Here is a 12,772-nt window from a genome sequence, read left to right as displayed (position 1 = left end):
CATGGTTTAACATTTTTGTATGGTTGTGATGGTGGAAGTTTCTAAGACCAAAAAATAGAAACTACCAAGAAATGGGAGGAATAAGGTACAGCCCCTGATCTCTGAAGGAAATTGAAAATGGAATGGAAACTCCGTAAGCGGGGTCCTTGGGACCAGGCTGTCAGGTTTAGGCTAGAGAGGGACGGAGGGAGGGACACAGAACTCCCTGGGAAGGAGTGGGGCGCTAGACAGTTGGGAGAGAGGGGGAGGGAAAGGAAGCAAGGGAAGTGGAGGAGCTGGCGGACAGTCGGGAAAGTGGGAAAGGAGTAGAGCTAGAGCGGTTGAAGGAGCTCAGAGTATAACCTCAGGGCACTCTGTGGCACAGCGTTCAGGCCCAGCACCAGCCGCCCACCCACCAGGTCGCGCCGGAGGCGGATCCTGAGACCTCAGTCCTAGTCCTGCATCTGGACTCTCAAGTCGCCTGGAGTCTGAGCTGCAGCCACGAGGGAGTGGCGGTGGTGAGCCCGCGGGTAGTTATGAAGACGGATCTAAAATGACCAGCAGACGGAAACCTTTCCAAACGCAGCTAAGGCGGTCCATCAGTGAGCAGTTGAGGGACTCCACAGCCAGAGCCTGGGATCTACTGTGGAAAAACGTCCGGGAGAGAAGGCTGGCAGGTCGGTGCTCAAGACTCCGCACCCACAGGGGCGGGAGGAGTCGCAACCCGGTCGCCTGCTCCGGCCCACAGTCCGGCCACCGCTTTACGACCCCACCCCCCAACCCCTACAGGGTTCAGAGCCTGGGGTTGGGTCGAGCAGGCCGTGCGCACACCCTCCCCAGTGTCCCAGAGCGTCCGCCTGCTGCACGACCCGCGCGCCCTATGGGTGTGAGCTTTGCCCGGCGCCTGCACCGACAGCCTGGCTGGGCGCTGCGCGAGGCTGGGAGCCGGGGCAGAGGTGCCCAGGCGAGCCTTGCTGAAGGGGGCCACTTCATCTGGGCTGGCTGCTGCTTTGTTGCTAGCCACCTCAACCCGCTGAATGATTGAGTAAGCAGCCCTAGTGGCCCTCCAGGAGGGCTGCCCCTCTCCCAACGTTGCCTTTTCCGCATGGAATATGTCCATTGCGTGTGTGGGAGGGAGAATGAAGAGAAGGCTAAGGAGCATATCCCACACTCTGGGAGACCAGACATTTGTGTGTAGGATTTGGGAAAGGACAGGTGGATCCTTGTTAGTGCAAGTAGCTACCCACAACTATATCACCTGCTGTGGATCAGGCTCTCCTCACTTTGAGGTTACAAAAGAGGGTTTTCCTTTTGGAATCCATTGCCTATGAATCCGGGGAAGGGAAGAGATGATTGTTGGGAGCCAAGAGATCCTTAAAATTCCTTGCTTAAGTCAGAATGCCAGCCCCCTCCTGATCACCTCCCCTGGCCTGCACATTGTGGCCTTATTTCTGTTCATGTTTCATGGAACCATTTGCTTGTGGTGCCACAGATGTAGGGAGTGGTCTGACTCTTCTTAGAGCCCTAGCTGGGGCTTTAAATCTGGTTAGTCACTACATCACACCTGCCCTATTAAGGGAAAGTGGACCTACTGCACAGAAGAGTTACTAGGCAGTGTGAGTGAGACTTAGGACCACTTTACCCAAGTACTAGCTTCTGGAAGATGTTTCAGGAATTGGGGTAAGTGTGCTTGGAAGGGCCCTGAGACTCCACAAGTGGAGTCTCTAGACCTTGTTGCCTCTCATCGCTCCAACTATATCTTCTGAGTTGGTCAGTGACCACAGGGGTAGAAAAGAGTTCTTGAGAAGAAGAAGGTATGAACCCTGGACAGAGGGAAGAGATGCCAGAGGTGAAAAGAGACACATTACCGTCTCTGGGGTCCTCCCCTTTTCCCTCATTGTAGAACTGTAGAAATGGTTTGCTAGATGTGCTGACCTTTCACCCATGCAGGCACCTCATCCCATCAACTTCACAGCCTCTGGCAGTTGATGCCTAGAGTCTCTATTCAGGCGTCCTCAAACTACGGCCCGCGGGCCACATGCGGCCCACCGAGGACATTTATCTGGCCCGCCAGGTGCCGCTGCCTATCCTGCTTAGCAGCCGACTCGTACCGGGCCCGCAGTGCGCATAGGAATTTGTTCATAGTTGTTTTTTTTTAAAAAAAACTATAGTCCGGCCCTCCAACGGTCTGAGGGACAGTGAACTGGCCCGCTGTTTAAAAAGTTTGAGGACCCCTGCATCTCCTTGAGTACTAGGTCCTTATCAACCTATTCGGTCAAATTAGAAGTAGTGATTACAGATAATTCCAACACTCAATGTAATCATCATAAGAAGTTAATTCCACATTTTCTCTCCAACAGAGTGGCCTCATTTAGTAAGCATCTAAAAAATAAAAAAAAAATATTTTTTTTTCTCTCTGGACCCAGAAATAAGTTGTGGTAACTCAGTAGTTTTGACTGTTGATTTTTAAAGACCTGTATGTGTATTGCAGACCTCAATTCATGCCAGTTAATAGCTTTCCCTATTATTGTGCTAAATTGTATAATCTACATGATAGATGGTGTTAGAGAAATTTTTGTGGTCTAGTAAACTTTTGTTGCTTCATAACTTCAGAATGCTTACTGCAAGTGTCTCTTTCATAGCTTCTGTTATTTAAGTTTGCTAGATTTGTTAAATCAATGGATCTTCAGGAAACAAGAAGTCTTTCCAGGACGGTTGCCAAAGCTATGGTCGGTTTTTATAGAAGCTGAGGTCAAAGAGGACTGCAGCACTGTCTTTTTCAAAAGGAAATCTGGGAAGGAAGAGACTGTAATGTAAAGTCTTAAAACCACTGAGATTATCCAGGAAAGCCACTTATTCACATGGATTGTAGACATTGCAGTTTAATTAAGGCAGTGAAGAGAAAAAGTTTTGATTCTGGGAAATGAACTATAGATACAGATTTTAAGATTATGAATATGTAGAAATTAAGGCTAAAAGTGGTTTCAGAATGATAAATATAAGAGTTCTCCAAGAATAGTGCAGTTATTTTTTTTAATTGGCAGTATGAGTTTTTAAAATGTTTGATCAGAATATAAATATCTGCTTACCAATAATCTGCTTACCACTCTGCTAACAGCAGATGCCAGCAGGTTATTCATCTGGGACCAAACAATCCTCTGTGAAGCAGGCTTCCTTCTGCTTCTTTAAGCCAGCTGGGATGCTTGCCACAGAAACCAAGCCAACTCCATGAAGGAGCTTTTAGATGCAAATTGATTTTTTGGAGTTTTCTTGCTAAGGTAGCTGAAATATGGAACTTTGGCCATGAGACATTGAAATACTTAAGGTATTAATGTTGGCATCAATTCTAGGTCTAAGTATTCTTCATTTGTAAAAGTGTTCTTTTTATGGGTTAATTCACAATATCAGAATAACCAACTATAATATGAATGTACACCCTCCTCCCCCACTGATCGAGATGATATGAGGCTATTAACTTTTAAAAAAATCATTTTCTATCAGATAAAAGTTTTGTGCTGGGACTTTTTAATTTCCTTAAAATTGTCTTCTTATTATCTTTAGTCAATAGAACAGTGTTCAAAGTGCTTTATAACAAATTTGTGTTTGTTGTCTAGAGAGTTCTGAAGGTTATTTGATTCTCTCTTTTTGCTTTTTGTACATCCCTAGGAAAGAAATCCTTATTCTAACTCACTCTGACTTCTCTTCATGAAAGGCTATCTTGTCAAAGAAACAGAGAGACAAGAAGTAGAACTGTTTAAACACAATGTAACCTGTGGATTTCTGTGCTTTGTGGCCATGCATAGAAAGGAAGGGATTATACATAATTGCAAAAAGCATTTCTGAACATATGTCACAATGACACAAATAATGAAACCAATAGAAGGATAAGATCTGAATGATGCTTGAATTTGTTCATTTCATTACACAAGTTTAAAAGGGAGCTATTATTTAACAAATGACTAATACTGAGTCCTAATTGGTTTGGCTCAGTGGATAGAGCGTCAGCCTGCGGACTGAAGAGTCCCAGGTTCAATTCCGGTCAAGGGCATGTAACTTGATTGTGGGCACATCTCCAGTGGGAGGTGTGCAGGAGGCAGATGACTAATGTTTCTCTCTCATCGATGTTTCTAACTCTCTATCACTCTCCCTTCCTCTCTGTAAAAAATCAATAAAATATATTTTTAAAAAACCTAATACTGGGAGCTCTTGGGCTTTCCAATTCTGTAGTAGCTGCTAAATTTTCATCAGATTGTGGCATTTTTTTTTGCCAATGCATACTTATTAACTTCCCAAGACTCTAATCCCCATAAGGGTCAGCAAGAGTTTTTCTCACCTATTATCTCAATATTGATTATTGTAATAATGGTTGCTTATTCCCTAGATGACAAACTTAGTGTTCAAAGCAAGATTCTAATTCAAGTTGTCAGAAGTCAAGGGCCATCTGTACTCATTTTCTGTTATACCACACTGCCTCCTCCATAGGCTTTGTGGGGACACCTGGACCTCAAATCCTTTCTGTAAGGTTCTCTGTCACCTGCAGTTAGTTTAAAAATGAAGAACAAAGTTAACTGAGTTGTCTGTTCTTCCTTTTCTCCTGGAGTGATAGAGACAAGCCTGACACCTAAAAGAACTTGTCCCTTCATCATCCTATTGGGCTGGGCAGTATATGGTTTATAGAGACTGGGAACTGATAGTCATACTTCTAGCTTATCAGAGCCCCTGTAGAGTATGTCCTGCCCACTGCCATTGATACAAGAAGCCTAGGACTGCAAGAATGAGATGCTGTCATAAAGCTTAAATGCAGGTTTTTTCCAAGGTGGGTGAGAGACAGGTTCTCTTGGCTCCCCTAGATCCCTAATCAGTCATCCTTGGTGATAATTCTTAGCTTTTAGAACATCATTAAAATTCTCTAGGCATAAACATACCCTTTAGCTTTTGGTATTTTGTAAGAAGTCTGAACTATTTTTCAAAAGTTAAGCTCTGAAAAAATAAAAACGAGTTTTCTAAAGCTTTCTGCTCATTTATTTTAAATCCCTACTGCATTTTAATGAAAATTTAATCCATATATTTGATTCTTCTATACTCATATACAAATATTTAGGTAGCTTATGAACTAATTGATGTCCAAGTCTCCTGATGTATTTTATAGTCTTATTTTAAATAACTTATCTTAGACACAAGAATTATATTGCTGCCAAGAATAAACTAACTCAGTGATTTTCATCTTTTTTCATCTCATGGCACACATAAACCAATTACTAAAATTCTGAGGCATACCAAAAATATATTATAAAAAACATATTAATAGTTTTTGCTGCCTTGACAAAAAATAGGTATAATTTTGATTCATTCACACCAGACAGCTATTATTGTGTTGGCTGTTATCATTCTTTAATTTGACAATCTAAAGGAAAAAAGGTACTAGTGCCCCTGAGTAAATAGTCAGGTATTACATGTTTTAAAAACTCTTGCAGCACACCAGTTGAAAATCGCTGAACTAACTTAAAATACTGAAAAATTTAAGTTTTGCAAGAAACACAAATTCCACCAAAATTCAGTGAGTTCTTGTCATGTTAAAACAGGTTCATTCAGTCTTAAAGTCAACAGTAGCATCCTTTTATGTGATGTAAATATGAGATTGGGACTTTAATGCACAATAGGATCAAGAATAGAACATAGGCTATAAAAATTTCCTTATCAAACTCCAATTGTGGCTCTAGCTGGTTTGGCTCAATGGATAGAGCATTGGCTGAGGACTGAAAGGTCCCGGGTTTGATTCTGGTCAAGGGCACATGCCCAAGTTGCAGGATGAGGGCATGCAGGAGGCAGCCGATCAATGATTCTCTCTCATCATTGATGTTTCTATCTCTCTCTTCCTCTCCCTTCATCTCTAAAATCAATAAAAATATTTTTAAAAATCTAACTGTATTCCATGATATCAAAAAGTATAGAATGATACTAGCTGATCCTTTTCATGTATTTCATAGTACCACCTTTTTTTTTTTTATTATTATCACTTTACTGTATAAAAACAGGCCATCCTACTTTGTCAGGATTTCTTTTTTTTTTAGCATTTCTTGAAATAGGAGTACATATAAATGTGATCTATATTAACAATAACAAAAAAAATTCAAGTCAAGTAAATATACAGTTAAAATCAGAGAAGGAGAGCACATCACATATCAGGGTTCTGAACCTTAGCTGCATGTAGAATCATCTGAAGCCTTTAAGAAATATGAATGCCCTGGCTGCTTCCCAGAGATTTGGATTGAGTTCAGATGGGGGCTGAAGATCGGCATTTTTAAAGTTCCAGAGATATTTCAATGGGAAGTCCAGTTTGAAAACCAATGATTTACATAATAATCATATGATAACTCACAGAAGTGTGTGTCTAGTATGAGGCATATTCTAAACCCCCATGAAAAATTTTTGCTTAAGTGTGGTTGGAATGAGCTTGATGTCTCACAGGTACTGAAATAAAAAGGCCAGTGTATCCAGAGAATGATGAAAAAAGGTGGTACGAGTTGCTGGTAGGAGGTGTCACAAGTATGGGTTGGGTCAGATTATAAAATCAGATTGGACCTTGTTGCCAAAGCAAAAAGTTTGGATTTGGTTCTATGTGAAATATGAAGCAAAGAATTTTAAGCCAAGGAGTGATAAGACCCAAATAAATTACCACTGTAGTAGTCCAGGTGAGATAGAAACAGTGACATGGACTAGGGTGACAGTGATGGAAATGGAGAGAAAGGGACAGATTTGGAATATGTCTTGGAAGTGGAGACAGCGATGCTGACCGATTGGTTGCTGGAGGTGAGGGATCAAGGGATCCTAGGTTTGTAGTGCCATGGGCTGAGATGGGGACAACTGGAAGATTTGCATGTTGTAATTATGAACAGAACTGTTTTTTTGGAGTGAGGTGTTTTCCTTTGGCCAAATTAGGGCACAGATGCCTATTGGACATCCAAAAGTACAAGTCAATGAGTTGTATTTCCAAGTATAGATTTAGGAGGAAAGAGATAAATTTGGGGGTGACTGGACTGGATTGAATACTTAGGAAAAGACTATCTATCTCTATAATAAAGAGCCAGGGTGTAACAATCGATCAGGACCAAAGGCTGACCATCCGGAAGTCAACACTGAGTTGCCATGGTGACCCAGCGCTGACTACTGAGGCAGTGACTGCTGAGGGGGCTTTGAATCAGGTCGGGAAAGAGACCTGAAGAGAGAAGTAGAGGCTGATCTGTAGTGTCTGAGGCAGCTTTTGACCAGCACTTGCCTCTCTCTTTCCCTCAGAGCCTGGCCAGCAGCCCTGTGTCCATTTCTCTCCAGGCCTCCACCGGGGTTGCTGATCAGCCCCACCTTTCTGATCAAGCCCAGTTGATAGGCCCAGAGACGCTGACTGGCATAGAAACTGGCCAATCAGAACCAAATTGGCCAGCAGAGGAGGGCAGTTGGGGGCGAGATCAGGCTGGCAGGGGAGGGCCATTGGGGGCAAGATCAGGTCGGTAGGGGAGGGCCATTGGGGGCAAGATCAGGCCAGGAGGGGAGGGCCTTTGGGGGTGAGATCAGGCTGGCAGGGGAGGGCAGTTGGGGATGAGATCAGGTCGGTAGGGGAGGGCAGTTGGGGGCAACCAGGCTGGCAGGAGAGGGCAGTTGGGGATGAGATCAGGCTGGCAGGGGAGGGCAGTTGGGGGCAACCAGGCTGGCAGGAGAGGGCAGTTGGGGGCAAGATCAGGCCGGCAAGGGAGGGCAGTTAGGGGTGATCAGGCAAGCAGATGCAGTTAGGGGCGATCAGGCAGGCAGGCAGGTGAACGGTTAGGAGCCAGTGGTCCCAGATTGCGAGAAGGATGTCCCCCAAGGGGTCCCTGATTGGAGAGGGTACAGGCTGGGCTGAGGGAACCGCCCCCTCTGTGAATGAATTTCGTGCACCGGGCCACTAGTATATTTATAAAAGCCTAGGCAACCATTACGGTGGAACAACCAGAATGACCCATCACTATGATGTGTACTAACCACCAGGGGGCAGGCACTCAATGCAGGAACTGCCCCCCTGGTGGTCAGTGTGCTCCTACAGGGGAAGCGCCACTCAGCCAAAAACCAGGCTCACAGTGAATGAGCACAGCTGTGGTGGCAGGAGCCTCTCCCAACTCCACAGTAGCACTACCGAGTGGCAGCAGCAGGAGCAGCAGGCCAAAATGATTGCGAGCAGTGTGGCACCTGACTCCGATTTGGGCTCCTCACTGGCTGCCAAGACATCCCCCGAGGGGTGCTGGACTGTGAGAGGGCACAAGCCAGGCTAAGGGACTCTCCCCGCACCCCCAGTGCAGGAATTTCATGCACCAGGCCTCTAGTATATAGATAAAAGGAATACCCCAAGAACCAACTCCTAGAACCTGTTTTATTTACAGCACAATAGTAAGGTGTGAATTACTAGTATATATACAGGGTGGAGTAAAAGTAGGTTTACAGTTGTGAGTATGGGAAACACAGATCTCATTCTTGTATTATCATGTATTAATTATTGTATTATTTTTCATACAAACAACTGTAAACCTACTTCTGTACAACCCTGTACTATACCCATGGTAAGTTTCTGGGGAATTAGAAAAATACTAATACTGTTACTAAATTCAGTGTTCTTGGGAGATATCTGTAATACTATCAACTATAAAAAATATATTTTAAAATAATTCAGCATTCTTATGATAGAACAATAGTAGTGCTGTATTGAATAATCTTTTGTGACAGATTTATTATTTATTTGGTAGCTTATAACAGGGTTGAATGAAGGGAAATTTCTCAGTGAAAAATAGGCAACAGTATTTTAAATGTTCGTGTTGGCAAGGAACATAACTTAAATTTTGCCTAAGCTCTCTGCAAATATACTGGCTAACCCTTGGAATTAACACAATTTCCTCCTGAAACTAGAGTAAAGAAAGGATGATGTTCATTGGTTGCTGGTGGTAGGTTATTCTGAATAAGAAACACAAACCTTGTTAGCTAGATTTCCCTAAGAAGTCTATTTGGTACAATTTTTTGCCAGTCACAAATTTTATCATTTAGACTTGGAGCCTATGAAATTAATATACACACCTCCTTTGTACTTTTTATATCTTATATTGAACAAAACAACTTATACAGAAAAAAAATTGCTTAGAGACCTTGTATTTTTCTGGGAGTTCATCTAACAGTGTATTTCTATTCTGCCCTTTTGCAAGTTTAGTGACATTGCAAAATGAAAACAAAAGTATTTTGAAAGCATTATTCCTGAGCTTTTTTTTTTTTCAGATCTTTAAATGTTTAGTCATAAAATAGTCAAGTGATAAACATTTTTGTCATGTTTGTAGTTAGTCAATAAGTATTTATTGAGCTATGAAACAGCATCCTTGTCAAAACATGTTGGGACTATAGTGCAGGATATTAATTTAGTATTGTGGTTTTATCCTGACAAAGGACACAAATTTTATTATGCTGCTTAAATCACTTAACTCTTCTATGTAACTAGAAATAGAGCACTTCCAGAAATTTCAAAGGACACTATAGAATGTGTCATGACTACATAATATTGTATTTGCAAATCTGCTGTGTCAAGCCATCTTACATTCTCAGGCAAAATATTTCTTTAGTAACATTTTTATCTCAAACAAAAACTTCAGAATCCTATGGTTCATTTATTTGGTGTGATACATAATGTTTCATCTATTTGCCATTATGGTATAATGTGTTTGTTGAATTGAATACTTCTTTCTCCTTTTGATACAGGAAATTAAATGAACAATAGAGATAATGGTTCTGCAACATCCTGAAAATTAATATATTTACTAGAAATGACATTAAATTGGATTGTTTTATCATATGCTGCTTATCCTCTCTCCAACTGGATAAAATGGAAACATTTCCAGGTTCAGAAAGTGCTTTCTAAATTTGATATTTATCATTAGAATAATATCCTAAAAATACAAATATTTGATTGAATATCTGGGAGGTGTAACAGTGTCAGTTATACTAAAGTACCGCTGCATGAAAATGCAAGGATTGTCACAGTGAAGTCACAGAAATAGCAGGATAGTGCTTCCCTCTTGCCTGACACTGAGTTGTATTGATCACAGAACTCTCCAAAACCAATGATGGATTGCACTTTCCTAGCCACAGTCTTGTAAATAAATTACATATTTATTTTAGTTCCCAAAAAGACTTCATAAGCAATAGACATAAAAAAGGCAATTGTTAGAGTGAAAATAAACCAAACAAAAGCTTTTACATATTTCAACCATTGCCTTATTTTATTCTTTCCAGGAAGAAAGAAGAGAAACTTTGTGCTAAGTGTTTGATTTCTAGTTCTTAAATCTCAATCAAAGCAATAATGATAAAAGAAAAATCCTTTTAGATATGATACTATCTCAAATAGCTTCAATCCCTCTTTCACCATTATATAGTGCTACTCATAATCCTTTAGAGTAGCACTATAGGAAGAGGGATTGAAGCTATTTGAGATAGTATCATATGTATACAATTATAACTGTGTAATGGTAATTAGTATCTGTGAAATTATCATCAATTCAGTCATAATGTTGATATAAATATTTGCCACAGCTATGGCTACATTGTTAGGACCATAGACTGCCCTGTGTAGTAAATGCATATTGCCTTACTTTTGGTTCATACAACCATGGAGAGGAGAGTGGGGTTAGTGGCATTGGGCATGATGGAAGATTACAGACATGGCATCATGATCTACTGGTTAAGAGCATCTACTGGACCCAAGACTACATGGGTTTGAATCCTGCCTCCACCACTTAAGCAGTGTGTCCTTGGGCAACATAATTAATCTCAATGTTTCTTTTTCCTCATCTTTAAAAAGGAGTATAAGCATAGTACTTAACTTATAGGGTTGTTATGAGGATTAAATGAGTTAATATTTTTAAAGCATTTGGCATCATGTCTGGCCCATAATAAACACTGGATAAGAGTTTATTTATAAAAAAAAAAAACACAACAGTGGAGAATAAAGCAGAAAAGACATATTCCTTGGTAAAACAATGCTTTTAACTCCAGCCTTAAATCACCCACCTTCTTCAAACCTGGATTCATCTGCCTTGTTCTCATATTTTATGAACCCATTGTAGACCCCATGTTCAGGGATTTCCAAGTGCTCAGACAGTAACCTCACTCTCTTTGCTCTGACTGGGATAAAAAATAAATCAATCAAATACTTCATATGGTTGGCAGCATCTTGTGTAAATACATTAGCATTATAGCATGAATCATTCATTATACTAACATTTCATCTTTCTGAAAGGTCATCAATTATGACTTGTTCATCAAAATCACCATCATCTTTAGAGCTGTGCAACCAAAAATCTATTTCCATGTCCTTGGCCTAAATGGGATTTGATGTAGACCTAATTAAAATGAGAGAATTTGGACTAATCTCTAGGCCCCATTTAGCTTAAAGATCAATCCTATATAATAAAAGCCTAATATGGTAAGTGTCCGATCGTCCAGTTGTCCGTTCAACCAATCAAAGCATAATATGCTAATGATATGCTAAGGCCGCTCAACTGCTTGTTATGATGTGCACTGACCACCAGGGGGCAGACGCTCCAACCAGTAGGTTAGCTTGCTCCTGGGGTCCAGTTGATCGGGGACTGAGCGAGACAGGCTGGACATGCCCTGGAGCCCTCCTGCGGTCCCTCTCCAGCCCCAATTGTGCACCGATGGGGTCCCTTGGCCTGGCCAGCACCCTGTCACAATCCGGGACCCCTCAGGGGATGTCAGAGAGCTGGTTTCTGCCTGGTCCCACAGGCTAGGCCTAGGGACCCCACTGGTGCATGAATTCATGCACTGGGTCTCTAGTGAGTCTATAAAACAAGTCCATGCATCCAAAGGAAACTAAATGTCCTAAGTCTTTTACTAGTAGTATCCTTTCTGTGTGCATTTTATAGGACATTCTGACAGAGAAAGGTAAGAACCTCAGAAATATACCTACCAGTGTCATTCCCCATGCAGCTTTGGTTACCTAGCCTTTATTAACAGCAGCAACTTATAACTGGTACTTTCTTTTATTTACTAGTAGAACTACATCTGCAGAATTGGAGAAGGAAGAAGGAAGGGGGAAAAGCTAGGAGTCCAGGACCTGCACAGACCTATAGCATCTCAACAGTCTTTGGGCTATACCACACTCAGACAGGGCTCAGAAGGGTCCTGCACTTGGTTTAATGCTCTGTTGTTACCATCGTGATATCTATATATATAAAAGCCTAAGTGACTGTTACAACTAGTCAACCGGTGGCTATGATGTGCACTGAACACCACGTGGCAGATGCTCAATGCAGGAGCTGCCCCCTGGTGGTCAGTGCACTCCCACAGCCAACCTCCTGCGGCCGACCAACCTCCCGTGGCCCCTACCCCTGGTCGGCCAGCCCCAATTAGGGTGGCTGGCCAACCTCCTGGCCCCAATTGGCCTGATTGGGACTGGGCAAGACGAGTTCCGATCGCTAGCCAGGCTGAGGGACCCCACCCATGCACAAAATCGTGCACTGGGCTTCTAGTTATTAATAATTATTAAATGGAGGGCTCATATTTTTTATTTTGTTCTAGGCCTGGAAAATGATATAGCTGGGCCTTCATCCAGCCTCTTGTAGAATCGTGCCTTGATTTGTAAGTTCACTTTCATTGGTTAATTAAGTAAGATAAAAGTAATGTGTAAAGTCACAGGATCTGACTGTGTAAGATAAAACTAATGTGTAAAGTCACAGGATCTTTATGAAATAAGGCAATAACACTACTACTG

At 41.9% G+C, this 12,772-nt stretch overlaps 1 protein-coding gene across 1 annotated transcript in view; it reads left to right on the top strand.

Annotated features, from left to right (window-relative positions):
• Nucleotides 1–532: 532 nt before the first annotated feature.
• Nucleotides 533–12,772, top strand: part of STARD13 (StAR related lipid transfer domain containing 13) — a gene marked incomplete at its 5' end in the record, with an annotated part of 319,233 nt that continues 306,993 nt past the window's right edge. Inside the window, one exon of the mRNA XM_080659927.1 lies at nucleotides 533–656. Within this exon, the coding sequence (XP_080516053.1) occupies nucleotides 533–656 (124 nt within the window). The remainder of the gene's footprint in view (nucleotides 657–12,772) is intronic.

Source organism: Plecotus auritus (assembly GCF_963455305.1).
Source record: "Plecotus auritus genome assembly, chromosome: 3".
NCBI lineage: Eukaryota > Metazoa > Chordata > Mammalia > Chiroptera > Vespertilionidae > Plecotus > Plecotus auritus.
The sequence above is the reverse complement of the archived record's forward strand: the minus strand, read 5'-3'. Positions and strand labels throughout refer to the sequence as shown.